We start from the raw sequence: 21,633 nt of genomic DNA, 5'->3' as shown, positions 1-21,633 counted from the left end.
CCAAGTAACAAAATTTTCACCTGCTAGACAATCTGATTATTAAATTGGATAATGAATACTTTTTCTCCTTAGTCTCTGCACCTCCACTGACTGCCCCCTCTGCTGCCTATTGGAACACTTATGATTCCACTACCAGATGCATTTTCTAAAAACACTTTGTATGTGAAATACACTTACTTAGCAACATAGCACAAGCTTCTCAGTCTTTGTACATTCCCAGGCCCACTCTTTTAAACACACCTAATACAAAGCATTAGTGAAGGACCAATTTTATTTTGCACTGAGGTTTACTTCTTTTCAGTTTTCGGGGAAAATTGATATGGTTCAGGCTTTTAACACTGAATAAGTAAAGGTACCACTTGAAATTTTCAAATCAAGACGTAGGATTCCTTATCTTATCAATCGCATATAAATTTATTTCCCTTATAAGGAAATCTGTACCAGCCATTAAAAAATTTTCAATACATCAAATCTAAATAGAAACACAATTCACTCTACAACATAATGAACTATAATGTCAATTGTACAGTACTTCTCATGAAGTACCTACCATCTCCACAGTTGAACAAGGTAGGTACCAGGTGAAAAAGAGCCCAAAAAAAGGCCCAGGAACTTTCTGATTGTACAAAAATTGCTATATTTTGTAGCTAAAGCAAGGAAACAAGGCAAGGAAAGCACAACATAACAGAAAACGGGACCAGATGAAAACTAAACAAATAAACTCAAAGGAAGAAGAATTCTTATAATTTTTAAAACCATCAGCATTTCTCCACAAAACAGCAAGTGTTTGGAGAGCTGTGTGATAAATAACTTTGTAACAGTGACAGTAAAGGGTTTGGTTGTTCTGAGTGTTTTTTTTCCTTGGGATCTCTATTATTATTATGGGTTACATATCCATTCACTCTTTAAAAAGAATGAGTACTTTAATCTGTGTTTAGATGAACTCAGTATCTTAGATCAAAAGCCTGCTACTAATGGCATCCCATAACAGTCAATAGTAGCAAAACTCTCAACTTCCTAATGATGCTTTTAGATTCCACTATGAATTATCTATAGTTACACCTACTGCCACCTCTCCTCCTGGCCTATCTCTTTATATTTTAGATAATCTTACAAACATGTACAGAGATATCTAAGAGACCTGTCTCATAAGCACCTATATATACTAGAGATAAAAATACCTTTATTTTGGTGCTTTTCCTTACACTATGTCACAGAATTAGACTAAAACATATTGACAGAAAAACTTCTGGCCCTCTAAATTGCCTTGAGGTTTTTTTGTGAAATTTTTAAGCACCAACCAAGATTTATGATCTAGTACAGCCATAAAGAGAGCAAAAAGAAATTTTGCACTAACCAAGGCACATCTTGACCAGGTATATCTCAAACCATACACACAGTCTCTTTACTTGACTAAGAAAAAGGTGCTTTTCATCAAGATTCAAATCTTTATGTTTCAATCACAGAAAAGGGAATCTGACAAACTGTCTATGAATCTGTGATCTTTTGTTGCTAACTGATATCAAAGTTGGGGGCGGGAATTAAATATGTAAACATTCAAACATATTCAAAATTGCATTTGTTGGTCAATCTCATTTTATGTCCTGAAATAGAAAACATACGGAAGAAAAATTCCTGAAGAACACTGTTTCTGTTTCAGAATTTCATTGTAAAACTGGAAAGTATAACTCTTGATGATACATAATACAAAAAGGAGATTGTGAAATCTGTATGTGTTGCATTCTGCAGCATTTATTTTAAATATAATATTTGTAAACAGCTGTTGTGCATATACAATGTTGCATTATACAGGAGGCTCAACTTTTCTCTCTAGGTAAGCTGTCAGTCACTTCGTAAGTTAAATCTTTATCTAAGACATAATCTTCACCCCAGTAGATGCCCTGGATAATTGTTTGAGATTGATACTCTCATTTCCCACAGGGAAAAGAGTGGGAAACATTTTTCCATGTTGCACGCTGCTGAAGATCTAAGAAACATAAAACTTTCTTCATATGCACATACAGCTTGCTCTTTATGTCCCTGTTGAAACCAGTAGCAAATCTTCCATTCATCAACAGATTTGGCATATACTATGAAGGGTGAGCAGGTACATGTGATGGAACTACTATGAGTTCTAGATTAGTTTGCAGACTTCTGCTTAAAGCAGCACCATTGCAGAAGGTTTTGCAACTCATACAGTCTATAACACCAAAATTTAAGACACCCACAACTGCATTGTATTGTGAGTTTCATGGACTGCAAAACAGTGGTGTGCAGTCACAAGCCAATCTGGACAAGTTAAGATACAGGAGTCTGGCCTCACTTCAGTCTCCAGAGAGAAAACAGAATTGCCACAATTTTTTTTTTTTTTTTTAATTCTAGTGATGATCCAGTTTGCAACTCAAAATGATAAATAGCTGAACATTACATGTTCAGCAAAAATTAAGAATTGCAACTCATGCAATAAGCAGCTGAGAGCAAGAATTTATTGAATCTGAGTCATCATGGAAGGAATATGTCACTGAACTACATCTCCCTGCAAATATTCTCAGAATTAGAAGTGAAGAAACTAACTGGCTGAATTTACACATCAGAAATAACGGTACTAATTGGTAACCTTTTCCAGTGAAATTTTTGTAATACAAAGTAAAAACTAATTTATTATCTTTGAAATGGTTTACTCACCTCATCCAAGTCTTTAATATAAACAATTTTCTCTTCAATACCAACAGGCGCTGGTTCACTATGGGGGATCTTCACCTCTTCGTACATTTTATTGTTTTCTCTCTGAACTGACTCTGGTAAGAAGACCTAAAACAGTATTGCAGGAAAATTAATTGAAAGCATGAGAAGAGAAAGTGGCATCACATATCAACCACTTTAAGCAACGGTTTATCACTTTCCTGCAAAAAATAAATCCAAAATAAAAGCAGTTCCCACTGTTTCATTTTATTGATAGCACTGAACCCCCAAAATGGAAAATAATCAGATTTACTACTCAGAAAATGGGGCCCAAAAGACAAAAAAGGTAACTCCATTTTATTAAATTTCAAATGCCATTAAGGCTGGAGTTTCATGAAGCATTCATTTTGTTAAAGTCAATTCCAAGTTTCCAAAGCAGAGAAAGAGAAAAATAGTATTTTAATGATTTAAGTGACCCTAGAAATAAAAACAAACACATTAGCTGAGAACAAGATTATTTTTTCCAGAGTTAAAACCAAAATATATGGAAGTGTTTAAAACCCTCTGCAAAGAACACTGCTTCAATAAATTGGACTTTGATAAGGAGGAGAAACTCTAAGGGAACAAATGGAACCCTGCTGCACATTATTCACTGGGTAAGATGTACTGTTGAAGAAGGGTCATGCACCAAACACATACCTTTGCACCCCCAATGAATGCTGATGTTTTCATAGCTTCAGCTCGGGAATCATAAACATGTGGATAGTGAATTTTTTCAAAGACCACCTCTCTCTGTCTACCTAAGACTGGCATACTTCGAGCATTTAAAAGTGCTAGTTCTCTGTGAACAGAAAAACAAATGCAGTAATTCTGCTCATTTCAGGCAGTCATGACAAGAACTGAATGTGGTACATCAAGGTCAGAGCAAGAGTTGTGGACATTTAAGGAAAAAAAAATCACTGCCTAGAATAATTAACACAGAATTTCACAATGTTATCCTCTGGCATCTGTTAAACCAAGTCCTTATGACACGCTGTTTAGATAAAAAAACAAAAGTGCAATTCAGTAAGTGCAAGGCTTTCCTAAATGCAGCTTTGCTTCTTCTTCAAGCAAAACACCAATCTGTATTCACAAGTTAAACAGCAGTCCTACTTTGTTTTTCTCAATAAGAAATACAACAGTTTATTTGCTCCTTATCATCTCCCTCCCCTTCTCCTCCCACTACCTTTAGCTGACAACATGGAAAATAGTATCCATTAATCTTGAGCTGAAAAAAAGAAGGATAGTTCAGATAGATTTAGTAGACTTCATAAATCTTAGGCAAGTAGTGTATATAGAGGAACTAAGAAAGATAGTCTACCCCTGTAATCTGCATCTCCAGCCCACACAGATGAGATGAAGAAGATTCTCATTAAGCAGATCACTGCTCGCTTTCCCTGAAAATTAGGTTTTCATATTAAAAAAATTCTACACTTGTAACAAAACGTGACTTGAAATCAGAATCACCTAATCACCAATGCAAACTAAAAGACAATAAATTATTATGTTATGTTGAAGTAGCAATTACAACAGAAGCATTTTTCAGCTTTTGGCATTTATTACCTTTGCATCCTCAGCTCTTTGGGATCAAAGCATATTAGTCCTTCTCCAGAAACTTCTCCATCCTCCCCAGTTTGTTTTTCTTTTCTGGCATTTCGCTTTTCTTCCCGACGATATTGTTTCATTAACAGCCTTTCTTGTTCAGACTGAATTGTAACTTGACAACCATAATTTGGTTTAGTATTTTCTCCTAGAAGCTTCTTGCATTGTTCTGTAATATGATAAGAGGTATGCATCTCCATAAGTACTGGATTCCATCTTTGTTTGCCATAGTTTTCTTCTAAAGGTTTAGTTTTTGAGGGTTTTTTGAGGTGGTGCAGTGGTGTGTGTGTTTAAAGATCGTTTACCTTTACTTTGATGACCACACAGCAATTAGTCTCAAGGGATCTAAAAGAAGTACCAGCTCATATCTTCTTCATTGCAAAGCAAGATGAGTTAGCAGTCAAAGGCTTTTTTTCTTTTTGCATTTATATCTTCGTCTACAGTAGAAATTCCACTTACCCTTCTGCTTACATTTATACAAGAAAATATAATCTATACAACCAGGACTATGGAAAGCAGCAAGACTGAATCAAGAAGAATCAGAACCAGAGAACAATTACAGTAAACTTGAAAAGTCCAGTCGCATTCAACCTTCCCAGGCCATCACTGGGTACAACCAAAGACACAACCAAGTCTCTCATGTACAATGGCATGGAGAGATTTGCTTTGTTTTTAACTGTATCAGTGTTTTTAACCTGCTATTTTCAAAATTCTGCAAACAGATTATTAGTTTACATAGGTTTTAGTGAATATTATATATTTAACTTAATTATGTTCCATATATACTTTTTTAGTGGAACTCAACTTGAAAACATTTTTCATCAAATAATCCCACTTGACTAATGTTTTGAACAATTTCTTCTACTCAATTTTCATCTACAGTAACAGTGAAACTCCTACCTCTCACAGTATGCATACTGGATAAGGTGACTGAAGCTTGTTAAATAGCATTGAAAAAATTCTAATAAACTGTCAAAATGTCCACATTAATACCATCATGCGTATAGCTTTAACTCTTTTGTATTAAAAGTGAACAACAATGAATGCAATTTCCAAACTAAATTTAATTCAGGCTGAACACACCAGGGCAAAAACTGTCACTTGATTTTTTTTCTGGTAAGTACAGCAATCACCTTTACTACTCTAGAAGTGTATCACATAAGAAATAGTCAAAACAGCATGCTACAAAAACGCATTACATTTACAGTTCCTTGACTTGTGCTTATTTTCTCAAGACACAAATTACTCAGAAGTTGACAAAATTTCTGCAGAAAAAAAATTTTCCCTTCCCCAGATGCAGTTCTGGAATGATAAAACTTTAATCCCCATCAGAAATATCATTTGGATCAACTTAAAAGAAAAAAGTCTTATTAAAATTAATAAACTGAACTTGGGTTAGAGCATTTCCAATCTCAGAGAAGATACTCAAATAACATTGACTTTTCTACTACAATGAAAGAAGGGTTCTCCTAGTGAAAAAAAAAGACAAACTGTAATGCCTTCCTACTATCTCAGAAGTACAATATTGAAAATACTCTTCCTCCACTTTCTAGCAGAAAATACTGTGATAGATTTTACTCATGGCATAAAACTAATAATTGACTTAATTTAGACTATTACCACAATAAGCGGTCAGCCCTTCAACACTTGCCTGTATAAATTTTCATTTAAAAATAGGCACATTAAAAGCGTTCATTTGCATTTTTAATTATTGTGAAGGCACACACAATTGTGTCCAGTGTTGGTAGTTTTATTCACAGTTTTCTAACTGTATGCTGTGAACATGCAATGGGCTACATGGTGCTACGCCCATGTAAGACTTATCCCACGTCACTGCCTATTCACAATCAGATTTTTTTTTCTCAGAGAAGAAATGGAGAAGACTTGCTGGTTTTCCACAGCAATTTGTATGACAGAGTTTAAAAGAATTACTCTGTGCAGGCAATTTGTCATATAAAAACATAAATCACAATATAAAGCCTGAACCCCTTTTTTTTCCTCTCACTTATCCATCCATAAGCTTCACTTTATTTTTTTTTTTTTTCAGAAGTGGCTGTTGCTGTATTTTTTCTCTCCAGGTCATACATTTGGTGATAGTACAACAGTAGTAGTAAGCAAGCAGGAAATCAGAAGCAGGAGTAACAAAAGATGAACTTATTTCCAGCGTAATCCATTAAAATAGATGCAGTGCAATAGTTAATTCATTTTAAAATGCCATATGCCCATAGGCAGTTCAAAACTAAATAAATATACGTAATACATTCTTGCTTCCTTTGTATAAACAGATCATGATTTCTTTGTTTAAGCCCATATACGGTCTTTTTGTTGTTTTTTTTAAATACATACAGACAACACAATTTTTTAAAATATACATGAACTGTTAGAGAAGTGTTTTTATCTGTTCTGTAATAAAAATTTTATATTGGCTTACCTTGCAGAGTCTGGAACTTGTTATCATTTGGACAAGTCAAAGATCTTTCCAGAATGTGTCTTCTGTTCTGTAGGAGTTTCCCTATGAGTTCAAAACCTTCAGCACCTAGCAGTTCAAATAACTACAAAGAAAACAGTCATAAGTCATTGTCTAAATTAATGTAGATGTATAAACTAAGACTGAAATGCTTTTTAAAAAAAATTATGATTTTCAACTTAAAGTAATTCAACACAAAAGGTATCATTACAAGTATTCAGTCAAATTTTCTAATACAAAAAGGGAAAATTACACAAAATTTTCACCCAGAAATAATAAAAATCTGTGACTTCCATCTATTAAGTAAAACTTTGTTTCTCTTAGAGAATCTTGTATGAAATCCAACTCTTCTCAAGACTAAACTTTATGTAAATAGCCATAAAGAAAAACACATAAACTATGCTGCAAATTTATTCCTCCAATCTAAGCAAGATAAATCAAGAGAACCAATGCTTTCTCATAAAAGTCAGATAAATACGAAGTTATTCCCATTCTAGTGAAGAAGAAATATAGCCTACTGCATTTTCATAGTCATGTCCTGTGGGAAAAAAAATCAAATATGGCATACAGCAGGAATTTGAAGAAACAATTAAGATGACACTAGTATCAAATTCAGTCTATATTATTTGCATATATAGATATATAGTGCTGCATTTGTGAGTGTGTGCAATTCATACACGAGGTAGATTATGTACACTGTAACTGAATTCCATACCAGTAAGCACTACTTTAGCCCAATGATTCTCTTACTGGAATGATGACTTATAGCAGGTTAGAACACATATGAAGTTTTCGTTTCCAAGTAATACTGGTTTAATGGCAAAAAAAGCCACCACTGAAAGTACTTCCCTGTCTAACCTAGAATTATTTTGCCAAAAATCAAAGCATTACAGTAGTAGTAGGTTACTCAGAACCTATCCTTGATTTCTAATACTGTCTAAAATAATTTTTCTCTATTCTTTTCGATTTCCAAAAAGGAAAGCTTATCCTTAGTGCTCTTTAAGTTTGCTGCTAATATTATTCCAAAAACTCCAGGTATCAGGTAAGAATAAGAGTTAGGATGTACTTCGATGTGATGAAGAGTAAGACTTTAGCAGTGTACGATTCAAATATTTCTGCTCCAAATAGAAAAAGGAGAGAGCTCTTACTGTCCTCTATTTAATCTGCCAAGTCCTTAACAGGGATTTTTCTGCAGTTGTCCATGACTACTGCCCTCTGGGAACACCTGAGAATAACTTGATCCTGCCTCCTTAAATATGAGCAAGATTTTGAACAGTGCCAAGAGCATCAGATCAATGATGCCTTTTTCCAGGCCAATCTATACCTCATATTATAGGCTGTTATTTAAAACTAGATTACTTCTGGCTCTCAGGGTTGCTATGAAAAACATAAGGTTTGTGCAAATTAGTACAGTGAGGGCAGACTTTGCAGAGACTATGAAATAACAGCTCTGAAATGTATGAAGTCTTGTATTTCTTTCATTACAGTAACCAATGATGGCAAATTGGAGGAGCAGTCTGAAAAAGAAAAAAGAATGCATATCCTGTACTCAGAAGAGGAGAAAACTACAAAAATAAAGGACAAATAGCTACTGGCTAGACATCAGTTCTGCTGTCAAGCATCTCAAGGTATGATGGATTTTTTATCCAGCCTTCAATAACAATGATCATTACTTCTTGTCTTTTGCATAGCTATTCATTGTCACTTTACAGCAATATTTTAGCTAATATTATATAAAGATATAAGACAGGCTTATTTATATATTTCAAAAGAAAGTGGCAAATTAGTATGGGTAACTTTGAGGAGTAGATATTTTCAAAGGGTAAATGCTTAAGGCAGAGAGCAAAATGTAATTATGAAAGCAACCTGAAGTGTATTTGAAATAGCTCAATTGTATAAAAAACAGAATAAAAATCTGCTTCATCTTAGCATAAGCTGCACAGAAATTCCATTTACTACAGAAAATGAGAACTTCTTCAGATATTTTCTTCTTCAGCGTTTTTATGCTGCTGAAAAAAGAATATTGCTAGAGAAGAAATGGCAAGTTGAAAAACTTGCGATGGATCTCTAGCAATTTATGCAGTGAAGTATTATGTTCCAGTCCAAATGGAATGCTTTCCATTAATCAAGCCAAAGAGCTTAGCAGGGCCACATCCAATCCAATAGTTTGCAGGATGAAATCTCTAGCATTCAAATGCCAACTAGAAGCAAGGAATTTTAGGACAGTAAGGCTGGGCACCAAATTCATGAAAAGTCAATGGTAGCTTTTAAAAGAAAAAAACTACCAGAGTAACAGTAAGTACTAGGAAAGGGTTGGAAAAGAATATTTCCAATAGACATACTGATTTCTCACATATTGAGTTTCCACCATTCCAGTGCTCATTCCAAAAAGAGGACCAATAGGGAAATTTAGGCTTGAAATAAAGATGGTGCAGGTTTGAACAGCAAAGACATTACTGGCACTTGAGCCTGTAACTTGAATGCTGGTAATGACTTCACAGAACTGTTGAAAAAACATTGGACAGTGCATATAAAAAAATCCTGCATATAAAAACAAGCAAACAAAAAAGGCTCTCAGACCAATAGCTACCCAGATCATGAACCTTCCAGGATAGCTTGGAGGAAAAATTGTGCAATCTCGTTTGCAAAATCTGTGATGGTTCTGACACAGAAAGTGACACAGCAGCATATTTCTGTATTCACAGTAATTGCTAACATTTCAGATTTGATACATTATTATAATACTCTGACAAAAAGTCAACATCCATGACCCACAGAGCAGGCAAAGGAATCTGGTGAATGCTCCATGCTGCCTTTCTATCAAGTTGTATTGAGACAAACGAGACAGTGGGCAACAGTTGGAGAGGAGCTGTATGTCAATCAGCAGTTTCTTGAATACCAGGCAAACTATTAACATTTAGTATTAACTATTAATTAATTAACTAGCAATTAACTATCAATGTTCCTTGAAGTCAGTAACAGCTTGTGCTCAACAGGCAGCCCTGAGTGACTTCAATAACAAAGGTCCCAGATGACTTCAGTGACCATAAAGACACAGATGAGTGTCACTCCTATTTGTTTGAATTATTTTTACATTTCACTTTGAGTGCACAGCCTTAATATGTGGAAGGAAGTGTAGTGAGTAACCAGTCTAGGAACCAAAGGACAAGGCATGGCACTGCATTAGAAAGATGAGGCAACATCACTGTGCTAATGATTTCTACTGAATATATACTATATACAGAAAAATCAAGGAGAGACAGACAACAGTCATGCTGACAGACAGCTGCTCCCAGAGCAGGTGACAAGCAAGAAGCTAAACTCCAATGAGATGCATGACATGGCAAACTTTTTCAAGTAAGGCTCAACCACTGAAAGTACATCTTTATTGTTGAATTCACAGCTCAACATTGAAGCAAGATTTTACTCTGAATGGTAACTAACTAGTGTTCATTTCTCAATTCTGTAAGGCACAATTTAAAAAGAGCCTCCTTGGAGGTCCTTAGTATGACCTCAAATATGAGAACTGTAAACATTAGTTTGACATCACAAACTATTTGCCATCACAAGGGCATTTTCTTGATTTCTGCATCTTCTACAAGGTGGGAAGGGTTCCTATAAATCTTAGACAATATTTTATTTTTCCAATGCAAATTAAAAATAGACTAGCAATGGCTCTTGTACCTTGCTTGAATCTTAGGACTAAGTATTGCTTTGCAGCAATAAATTAAACAGTAAACCAAAGTTATCCAGACAGTGCTTGTCTTCTCTATCTCTTTACTTATGCAGCCTAATAGTTGGTTTAGGTTGCAGAGTACCATCTGCATAACTAGTTGTTATGCCTCCACTTAGTGGGTTGTAGATTTTTTTCCTTTACAAGGTACAGTTTTCAACAGTCAGCCATGGCAGAACTATCGTCATAGAACAAGCTCAAGTTTACCCTGTTCTAGTAGCTCTTACATTATGGAAATGGTTGCTTCACTTTTAAAGTCACAGGGAAAATAGGGCATTTTTCTTGTACTCCAGTGCAAAATTTGTCTGTACTACCCAAAGAGTACCAGAAAAATTTATATTAGCTATTGATTAAAATTTCAGTAACAAAAGCAAAGACATTCAAGATTGAGGAGGGTTTCTTTTGCATAAGAAAGCTCAACACAAAGTTTACAGATGTAATGTACACACTGACTTCTATTTAATACTGTGCTACTAGAAAGTAACAGGCTAACACCCCCCCATACATCTACACATTATAGAAGAACACTCGGTTTAAAAACAAAAATTATATTTTATGTATTTCATGTTTCTTACAGGTTGAATAAAACATGACAAGCTGGACATAGCATAATTTCTTACCACTGTTATTAAAAACAGTTGTTTTAGAAAGTCATTCAGCTCTCAGCTGTGCTTTCCCTTTATCAAGCCTGGCATTTTTAAATATGCAGCCCAGAACATTCAGTCCACTTAGACAGAAATGATTTTCCAATCCTAGGAACCACTGCCACCTTGGAGACTTCCATAGGGTCTTAGTGAGCTCAGCAGTGGGCAGGCACTTCAAGCACTTTGAAGGTGAGTTGCTGATAAACATGTACACCAAAAGCATTTCTGACTGCTACTTCTCAGTACAGGGGCTGGAGAATTATCATACTGCAACATCAGCAACCATTAAGATCAGATAAAACAGAACAATGTGCTCACAGGAAGGCATTTTCATGGGCATTTCACCCAGCTCTCAGTCTCCAGCAGAATCAAGTGCCAGCTTCATGAAGATTAAGGAAAATTTACCACTTGGCATCAGAGAGGTCTAAATGGTCAGGCTGTGAACTCACCTTTAAATTTCTAGATTTTACTTTCAGTCAGCAATGGAAAGAAAATAATGAACTAAATGCAAAATTAGAAACAGGAAGATTAAAGAGAAGCAGCAAAATTCTAGAAGTTCCCCCAACAAAACCTTTCAGTTTTACTTGTAAGATAGAAGAGGGCTGAGAAGGAAGATGATGAAAAAGTTTTCATACAACATTGTCTTTGGAACATATATTTGCATAAAGATAATGTATTAAGGACAAATTCTTACACAACAATCAATTTTTTGTTGCTTTTTTTCATGAATACAACTGCAGTGCAAACAGAGATGCTGGAAATCTGGTCTTTGTCCGAGGACATTTTTAGTTCACATGTAAAAGATCAATGTCCAAATAAAGTCTCATCCAATTACTCTTTTTGATACCATCCCTCCTCAGCACATTGGCATTCGGTTCCATACAAATATAAGGAAGAATTTTTCCACTGTGAGGGTGACAGAGCACTGGCACAGGCTGCCCAGGGAGGTTGTGGAGTCTCCTTCCCTGGAGACATTCAAAACCCACCTGGACGTGTTCCTGTGTGACCTCCTGTAGGTGACCCTCCTCTGGCAGGGGGGTTGGCCTCAATGATCTTTTGAGATCCCTTCCAACCCCTAACCTTCTATGATTCTATGGTCCTATATAATTTGTTTCTGTATTCCTATATCTACAGATCACTATGCCATTTTCCTTAAACTACACACTAGTATAAATAAATGAATCACAGCAACAAAATATTCCGAAATTATTGTTAAAACATGAAAACTGATTTCTTGGAAGACTCAGCCCACAGGTACTAGGCAAGACTTCTTTTATATCAAGCTGAAATCTGAAGTTAAAACACAATGAAATTGATCAGTTACAGGAAAAAAAATTAAGATTTTTTTTTTTCTAATTTTTAGAAATTTTATTATTTTTATAACAAGAGTCAAAAAACAGACTATCAGATTGAAAGCATAAGGAATATTGCTCAATAGGCCTAAAATTGTGTTATCTATTTAATTGCCTATTAGTTTTCATTACAGATATCTCTTTGGTAATATTATATTAAAAAAAAATCAAAACCAAACCAAACAACTTAATTTGTCAAGCATTATTCTGAAATATTTGCTGGAAAAACTTTCTCTGTACTAAATCTGTATTAAAACTGCCTAGAATACTTTAAAGAGACAAGTACAAAACCACATTTTTTTTGGTAAATTTTAAGTGAAAATAACTAGATTGCAGAGATCACTGATATCATCAATGTTTTAATAGACTAATTAGAAACTTACTGCACTAATTAGATGCACTAATTTTGAAAATTTCAAACATTTAGCCACAAGGCAACTTCCACTAGCTTATTTAGCCTAAAAACTTTGGTAATTGGAAATACTGTCAAACCCAGCTACAAACAGCAGACTACTGACATGTATTTTGGAAAGGAAGCCCTGAAGACCAATTTAAGTATAGGAAAACTTGCTATTACATGATTTCTTTAATTATTATTTATCTTCAGAAACAATCCGAGATCACCTATTAATGAATTTTGAATAAAAAAATAAATCCTAAGATTAGCTAATTGCTGCACTTGTCAATTTTCTAAGCATAGGGAGCAGGCACATTTGGAATTACTGAATGTATAAAAGTACCAGACAGATCTCTGTGTCACTATTGCAGCAACACAAATGCAAATTTTCCCAAAGGAGGAAAAAATATTAAAAAACTAAGACAGCATAACTTGAATAGGAGACAGCAGATGCTTGTCTCATTTTTTAGTGACAGCCAAGAGCAAAGTAGATAGAGATGTAAAAAAGTGACTTTATGCAGCAGGAAACATAGATTTACAGACATTTCTGTACCAGAATCAAACATCCAAACCAATTTTATTAGGGTGGATGATTTCAGATATTTATAATATGGCAGTGGTTGGCACAGAATACTTTTCTGATAATGACAAGACCCTGCAGATATTCTTCAAGGACAGCAATTCTCAAACCTGGCTGTTCCAGAACAGTGAATTGGCTGAGCATGGCGCCGCTTGCCCTTCGTCCAACACTTTCCTTGGAAGTGCAGTGACAACATAAAAGAAAACACCAGAAAGCCAAGCAGTGAGTTAATGTTGCTGAATGGAGGTAAATGATGAAGACTATCAAGGGACTCTTAAACAGGGAAAGCTAGTTTAATCCCAATTAGGACAGTGACAAAGATCTCCATGACAGGAGAGCCCTCACACCTTTGCTCATGTGTAGAGCCCTCCACTGCCCGCTCCAACACCAGGGGCTGCCATAGGCCCAAGTGGGTGTGAAAGAACCAAGACAAGAGTTCTCCCAAGCCACAGCCTTCACTATCATTTTAGGAGTGTGTAGAGAAAAAGGGCTTTGGCTAAGTAAACATTAATCTGTAATACCAGCTTTCCAAGGGAAGGCCTACCAAGTTACTCTGTGCATCTACCAGAGTGTGAACTAAGAAATAAGTTTTAAGCCTCTTCAGTAATTTCCAGGTTTAAGAGAGAGAGAAATTTGCAGAGATGTGAAGAGACCTATCAAAATTACTGCTTTTTGGGCTTCAGGATAAGCACAGTGGTATCAGCAGGTACCAGTGAGCCCACCAGCAGACACGGGGTGTGGGGAACCACCCAACACCGAGAGCCATAGCAAACCTCATTCTGTGACTTCTGCAGCTCAACCAGTTGTGGGGTTGGGGTTTTTTTGTGGTAGCTCTTCCCTTCTTGCCTTCCATAAAATGATTTAGAGGAAAATGATTTTGCTTCTAGTTAACGAGTAAGCCTTAATCTTTCAGGTGCCATCTGACTGCAGTTCCTGCAGATGTTGTAGTTCCTTTGTCTCCATATGAATGTGAAAAGAACTTCTCAGCATCAAAGAAAACAATATGTGAAAAGTTCTGTCAGCTACAGAATGGCTAGCTCTAGAAAATGTTCTCATTAAGTTTAATGAAATATTTAAACTGATTCAAAAGTTACCATGAATAGATCAAGCCTCATAGCACCTCAAAGATACAACAAGCTTTCTCTCAGTACAAAACCGAGGGAGTTGACAGGAAAGAGAAAACGTTACTGACAGGAAGGAGAGGAACCAGCTCTTAGCACCAGGATGAAGCCTAGCATCCCCTGGTCCTTACTGTGGCTCTTTCATAATTTCTTAAGTTCTGTCCTCAAAAAACAGCACTAAAATGCCATTCAATTTGGTTTCTTATGAAGGGAGACAGCATGGCTCTGTTTTCAAAAAAATACAGTTCCTATCATCCTTGGGGTTTCAACAGTCCTCAGACATCAACAAAGCTGTATACTTCTGATTTAAAAAAAGAAGGCCACAACTAGAAAAGGAGAAAAGTGTATCAAAAATAACAGGATTATTTTCTATGTAAGAAAGGGGAGCAGATAAGCTCCATGCTCAAGAATAGTAAGACACAAGCTTTGTATTGTCTGAATATAAAATTCTTAGTAATTTTAATAAAATTACAAAGAGAAGAATACAAGCTTGAAAAGCCAGTCTCATGCCAAGTCAGAATCTTTGATGATAAGATAAAGATAAAAAACCACAGGGGTGATCCATATATGCCTGCACTTTCCCATAATGGCTACTGCTTTTAAGAAGTAGATAACAGGGAATAAGCTTTGTGATATGTTAATTTGTTAGGGCTAGAGAGTCCTTTTACTGAACAAAAGGAAGTGTCACTTTGATACTTAGAACCAAACATGTTTTATGACACAAGTTGCTTTGACATGAAGATATCTGTGATACAAAGGTACACACACACACACACACACACACACACACACAAAACTAAAGGCTAACATTGTAATTTCACAATGCATTGAGAAAAGTACAGATTAAGTTACATCAACATAGATCATACCCAAAGTTTTCATGTGGTGTTGCTTAGGTATAGCAATGAACATTTAAATTGGCTGGGTTTAAGTAAAAATTGATGGGTTTAATTGTTCTCTCAAATGAGGCCCAAAACAAGAGCTATGACACTTTTAAATCGATTTTAACCAAGAAGTATTTTATAGAGACAGCTTGAATTTTGTTTATTTATACTATGCAAACAAATTCCTATAGTAAACATGTGTAATGGTTATTAAGATACAAACCTAATAAATTAACTTTCAGTTAACACATACATGAAAGTAATACAACGGCAACAGAAAATCAGTTTCTCCTCAGGAAAACTCCCTGGCAAAAGTCTTGTAAATTGTCCAAAGGCAGAAAAGCAACTATACTGAATTCAGAGAGGTTTGGAGATGACATTTTGAAGTGACATCAGGGAGGACATAGCAGAGAACAGTCTCTTAGATGGTGGTTCTTTAAGCAACCTTCAGTCCTTCTTACCACAGGCTGGCGTAGTTGGTAGGATGTTCTAAATCATCAGTTTGCAACCAACTACCTCCTACTCTAATTTGTGACAAAGGCAACTAAATTTTCATGTCCAAGTGAAGTAATTAGGTAACTTACAGATCCTGAAGAATGTCTCACAAAAAGCAGACAACTACCCTGTGTGTAACAGTTCTGAGGGTTGATTCTCACAAACATTTCTTCTAACACTGGAAACTGCTCAGTTACTGCAAAACTATGCTAGCACTGGACACAAACTTGCTAACAATCTTGAAAGTTAACCAAACTTGGTGACAATTTTCTTCACTTAGAAGAACTTACATTTACAAAACATTTGCTTTATGGTGCCAGTCTATTCTTATGCCCTCTCTCTAAATGCCTTTTCCTGCAAGCCACAGTCCACTGATGCACTACTCCTACACTAAATATGTTTGTACTACTACTTCCGAACATCAAGCCATACCAGCAATTATTTTTTCATATTTCATTCCTCAGTTTTCCATGCTTTATTTCACATGCTACCTTCTGTAAGATGGACTTGCTATGAGCTCTTTACCAATTGTTTTTTAGCACCTCCTGTATAAAGTAACGATGAAGTCGGCTTCTGAAACTGCTTTACCTATCAACAGGCAATCTATATTAACACATTCTCCATATAAGATCAACTATGAAATGTAAATTGTAACACTGAAAGTATCTGGCAGTGCTTACAATTAAAGTCTTTAAGGTCCTCACAATGAAATATAAACATACAGATGTTGATGTTTTTAACTATGTTCACTTACAGCCTTGGCTGTAAAAGACCCTCAAGATCATCGAGTCCAACCATTAACCTGACACTGACAAGACCTTAACTAAGCCATATTCCTAGATACTGTGTCTGTATGACTCTTAAATACCTCACGGGATGGTGACTCCCCCACTGTTCCAATGTCTGATAACCCTTTCTGTGAAGAAATTCTTCTTAACATCCAATCTAAATCTCCCTGGGAGCAAGTTGAGGCCATTATCTCTTGTGCTATCACTTGTAGCTTCGTTGAACAGGCCAATCCTCACCTCTTTACAAACTCCTTTAAGGTAGTTGTAGAGAGCTGTGAAATTCATGTTTGATATTCAGAGATGTATTTACTAAGTCAAATATCCAGCATTCTACAAAGCAGAGGAAAGCTGACACTTCATGACATGTTTTGCTTAAGGAAAGAAAATTACACATCTACATTCACAGCTGTACTTTTCTGAGGGAGGTTAGCTTGTAACTTGGGGAATGGCTTTGCAGCGTATGCAAATGAGCTCCATTGCCATAAGAGCCAAGCAAAAATATTAGTCAAATATTGAGACAGAGATAATTGCACCCTGCACATATAAAGCAGTCTCTTTCTCTAAAGAACTCTTGAAGCCTGCACAGCATTTCAGAAGAGTAATCTCAAAACTAGCACCACAAAAGTTTTCAAAAACCAAAACAGAATTAGAGAATTGTAGGTTGGAAGGGACAACAGGGATCATCTGGTGCAACATTTCTAATATTACTGTTTATATGAGATGTCTCAGTACCCTAGTGAGCTGAGACTTAAAACTTTCCAAAGTGGGAAGTGGTAGAAATGTACCACTTCCCCTGGGAGACCATTCCAATGTCTGTCTGTCCTCATAGTGAAAAATTTTCCTCTTGTGTTCAAACAGAAATCTCACCAGAAGTGACTTGTGCTCATTGCCCCTTGTCTTTTAGCTGCTCTTTAAATACTGGAACATTGTAATAAGGTCTCCCCTAAGCCTTCTCTTCTCAAGGCTGAACAGATCCAGATCTCTCACCCTCTCCTCATGTGGCAGCATCTCCAGTCCTCTGATCATCCCTCTGGCTCTTCCCTGGACCCTCTCCAGCCTGTCCACATCCTTTTTGTACAGAGGGGACCAAAACTGAATGCAATACTTCAGATGTGGTCTGACAAGGGCCGAGTGGAGTGGGATGATGAATTCTTTGTCTCTGCTGGTGATGCTCTTGTGATGTAACCCCGCATCCTGCTACTGTTCACTCATGCTGAGCCTGTTTTTCACCAAGGGTGGACCCCCAGGTCCCTTTCCACAAGACTGCTCTCTAGCCAAGTGGATCCCAGTCTGAACTGCACTTCTGGGTTATGTGTTCCCAGGCACAAGACCTTGTACTTCGCTACACTTCTCAAAGCTCCTGTTAGCCCAGAAAGAAATGCCAAATCACTTTTCACAGTCAGTATTGGAATATGAGCTGTAATAAGTTCAGAGATCTTAATATAAATTACATATTCAGACTGCTGAGGTAATGACCCTCAATACAGACCTGGGAATTATTAAACCGAATTTGGGTTTAGAAGTGAAAGTTAATTGTTCCTCAGGTCATCAAATTTTTGGATACTAATAGCTAGAACATAGATTTTTAAATTTTTATTTGTAAAATGAAACACTGAAGCTCTCTTAAAAGGAATGAGAAAGAAGTAAGTACAGAGAACAGGTCTGCACTGTGTGCTACTGACAAACAGCTTCCTAAGTCACTAGTAGGAAACAAAATCTACACACACTTGCTTAGTCTTGTTCTGAAGTAATGTGAGTTTTTTAAATACTGTATACACTTTTCCATTCACTTATCTTAAGGAGAGAGCAAGTGTGGGTTTTGAACGTATCCAGGAATGTTTGTATGCCCTGGGTTTTAAATGTATTCAGGAATGTTTTCCATTCTAAGTTCCACAAACCAGCTGACTTAGCTATCTAGGTCCCTTACTGTAGCATGAATTTCCCTTTTGAAAGCAAAATTTTGAATTGTAATTATTAAGTATTAATTACTGTCCTTTTACTTCAATACATTTTAATTTTAAAATTTAAATTCATATTTGTCTCTGGTTAAAGAAATATATTTGATTTAGGTTATAATGGTAAGATGATTAAAGAGAAAGGAGTATGGATATGAAAATGATCACATCAAAGCTAGGAATAAAATTCAGAGAGCTCACAGTCTGAGTGCAAGATATTCTTTCATAAATCTGCCAAAACTGACACATGAAATTGAAGGCCAAAGAGCACACATCTGTAAGTGCAACAATGTTGCAGAAAAGAATAATATAAATCTGACTGGAGAAGGCTTAAAAGGATGTATTTTGGAAAAAAATCAAAACGACGTGCAGATAATTGGAAAATGGGAGAAACGTACCATGAGCTTACTAATGATTTATCACTTTGCCTAGCACTTCATTAATCTAGAAAATTAATAAATAACACTTGTCTCACATCTGGACTTCATTTAAAACATTGCAATTTTCCACATGATGACTTGTTAAATTTGTGAAGATAAGCATTAATAGAAGAATTAAAAATTGGCAAGAAATTGCCTGAAGGGTAAATGAAAGGAAAGGCAGTGTTGAAAAGGCATTGTCTGGAGAAAAAGTTACAAGTGCAGTTCTCTGATGCTCATTTTTTAAATTGGTTTAAAAAAATGTTTAAAAGAAAAAAAAAAAAAAAAAAAAGAGAGGACAACTGCAGCACAGGAAAAGGGATCATAAAACCACCCCGAATAAAGCTGGAAATCACATAACAAGGGTTCATTTTATCCACCTAGGCAACAAGACTATGAAGCAGTCTTGAGGGGAGAAGTTGGGACAAATGTTCCCACATTCTTTTATTAATGAGTCTTCCTTAATTTAAGATATTGTATCACTGACAGAAAAGGTCCCTTCCAGATTCTGTGACAGTTTAAATAGATTTTGTTTTCCTTTACTCTTCTGTTCTTCTTTTGAAGAAAGGCTGGTGGCAGACACAGAGGAGCTTCCTGACAATTCGTTGAATTGACAAATTAGTTAAGTTCCCCTGGGCTCTTGATCCCAAAAGCTTTTCATTTACAGGTTTGACTAACAATGTAGATGAACTCAAGAAGGGAAAAAAAAAAAATTATTATTTGCCACTGATGACAAAGGTAGTTGAAGAAAAGTTACAGCAGAAACCCAAGAGACAATGGAGCATCACATACCAGAGCTATGGGAAAAACTGTCTCAAAGCCTATTGCTGCATCAAGCATTCAAACAGACAAACACCACACTGGAGAACAATGCTACTTAATGAAACAACAAAATACTCTATTAACATCCACTCTGGAACAAGCATGAAAAGACCTGAATTTAAGTAATAAAGCTATAATCTTCTGGCTCTAATCATGAGTATGATGAGATCTCATGATCTCATAGATTTTGTGATCATGAGATCAACTAAGGAATACATGTAGGGAGAGGTGCTGCCTGACTCTTGACTTCTTTTATTTCAGCTCTATTTTGATTTGAAAGTAATGTTTTTGACAGTTGAAGGAGGGATTCAGTGCCTTGAATCTCCACATTACTACCCTTTAGTCTGTTACTGTATTTTTTTATCACATGAATGTTACATCCTTATGACAACAAGGAAAAAGACATATGTTTCTTTTTCAGCAGAAATGGTGAATAATTAATTATTCTTAGAAATGACATAAAATAGAATACTTGTTTCCCACTACAACAGCTTTCAGTACAGCTGGATTGAATTTAACTGATGGAAGCCCTGACAGCTGCAGTTTGAGTATGTGTTTACAACACCTTTTAATATAGCTGGAGATAGTCACAGCTATAAAGTAGACAAAAGAAGCCTAAGCAATAAACTTCTTGTAGCTTATTTTACAGGCAAGTGTATGTATCATCTATTGATAATTAAACATGTGTAGTACTCATAATATTGCAAACTACTACTTAAAATGCAATCTTGAAACAATTCTGCTGTTTAATATCATAGCCTAGTTTTCTTCTAGTCACTCATACAGTATTTAACATGATTTTTTCTGGGAAACACTATCTAATCTAATACACTGAGTGATATTAATGTTTCTTAATTTTATTTGAGCGAAGTTTTTCCTTGGCCTGAGATGAATAAATTGCACAATTTTTCATAATTATGCTGTATAAACTAGCTCTTAACACAATTCAGATTGCATTTCCTTATTTTATCTCTATACTAAAATTCCTCCTGGTTTTACATTTTATGATAAAGAGACAATGCATCTCTTCGTTAGTATAAAAATAGATAGGTATATCCTAAATTAAATGCTGAAAAATTTTGCAGATAAATTATGACAAGAGTTTAAAAAAGAGTAAGAAAAACCCTCTGAGAATATCACACTGTAACTAAAGGTAGACTAAACTACTCCAACTTTTTCCTAGCTATTCTGAAAGGGGTTAGGTGGCAAAGTTGCTAAAATGCTCTCAGATGTCTCAAGTCTGAAAACATCAGATACTAGAAATTGAGTACACAAATTAAGGAATGTAGTGCGTACGAAGTTTTAATAAAAAATAATAATAAAGCAGAACATTATTGGGCTAAACTCTAAGTTTGTCATCAGATTTTTCTTCCTTCTTTAAAATAATAATTTTGTTACCGCATCACTACCGTTTCATACTCATCAAGAACATCTGATATACAGTGAAAAGCATGCTCCAGTGCACTAGACTTTATGTCCCTAATGAATAGGACATGATTTAAACACATTTTCTTAGTTAGAACTCCCATATCACTCCAAGCATATGAATCAATTTTCTTCTAATTAAAGTCACCAGTGATGTGCCAGACAAACAAACTGTCCCAACGGAAGTATGGAATTATCTTAAATACCGAAAACAAAAAATGAAGTATT

The 21,633-nt window shown here is 35.6% G+C and overlaps 1 protein-coding gene across 1 annotated transcript in view; it reads right to left on the bottom strand.

Moving 5' to 3' along the window:
- ASCC3 (activating signal cointegrator 1 complex subunit 3) overlaps positions 1-21,633 on the bottom strand; it is a 249,995-nt gene that overhangs the window by 212,075 nt on the left and 16,287 nt on the right. The window contains exons 5-8 of the mRNA XM_071741267.1: positions 6,755-6,875; positions 4,285-4,492; positions 3,382-3,523; positions 2,686-2,811 (exon numbers count right to left, since the gene is read on the bottom strand). Coding sequence (XP_071597368.1) covers positions 2,686-2,811; positions 3,382-3,523; positions 4,285-4,492; positions 6,755-6,875 — 597 coding nt within the window. The remainder of the gene's footprint in view (positions 1-2,685; positions 2,812-3,381; positions 3,524-4,284; positions 4,493-6,754; positions 6,876-21,633) is intronic.

The sequence above is a fragment of the Heliangelus exortis genome, chromosome 3 (assembly GCF_036169615.1).
Source record: "Heliangelus exortis chromosome 3, bHelExo1.hap1, whole genome shotgun sequence".
Classification (NCBI taxonomy): Eukaryota; Metazoa; Chordata; class Aves; order Apodiformes; family Trochilidae; genus Heliangelus; species Heliangelus exortis.
Note: the sequence above shows the minus strand (reverse complement) of the source record. Positions and strands in the feature narration are given on the sequence as shown.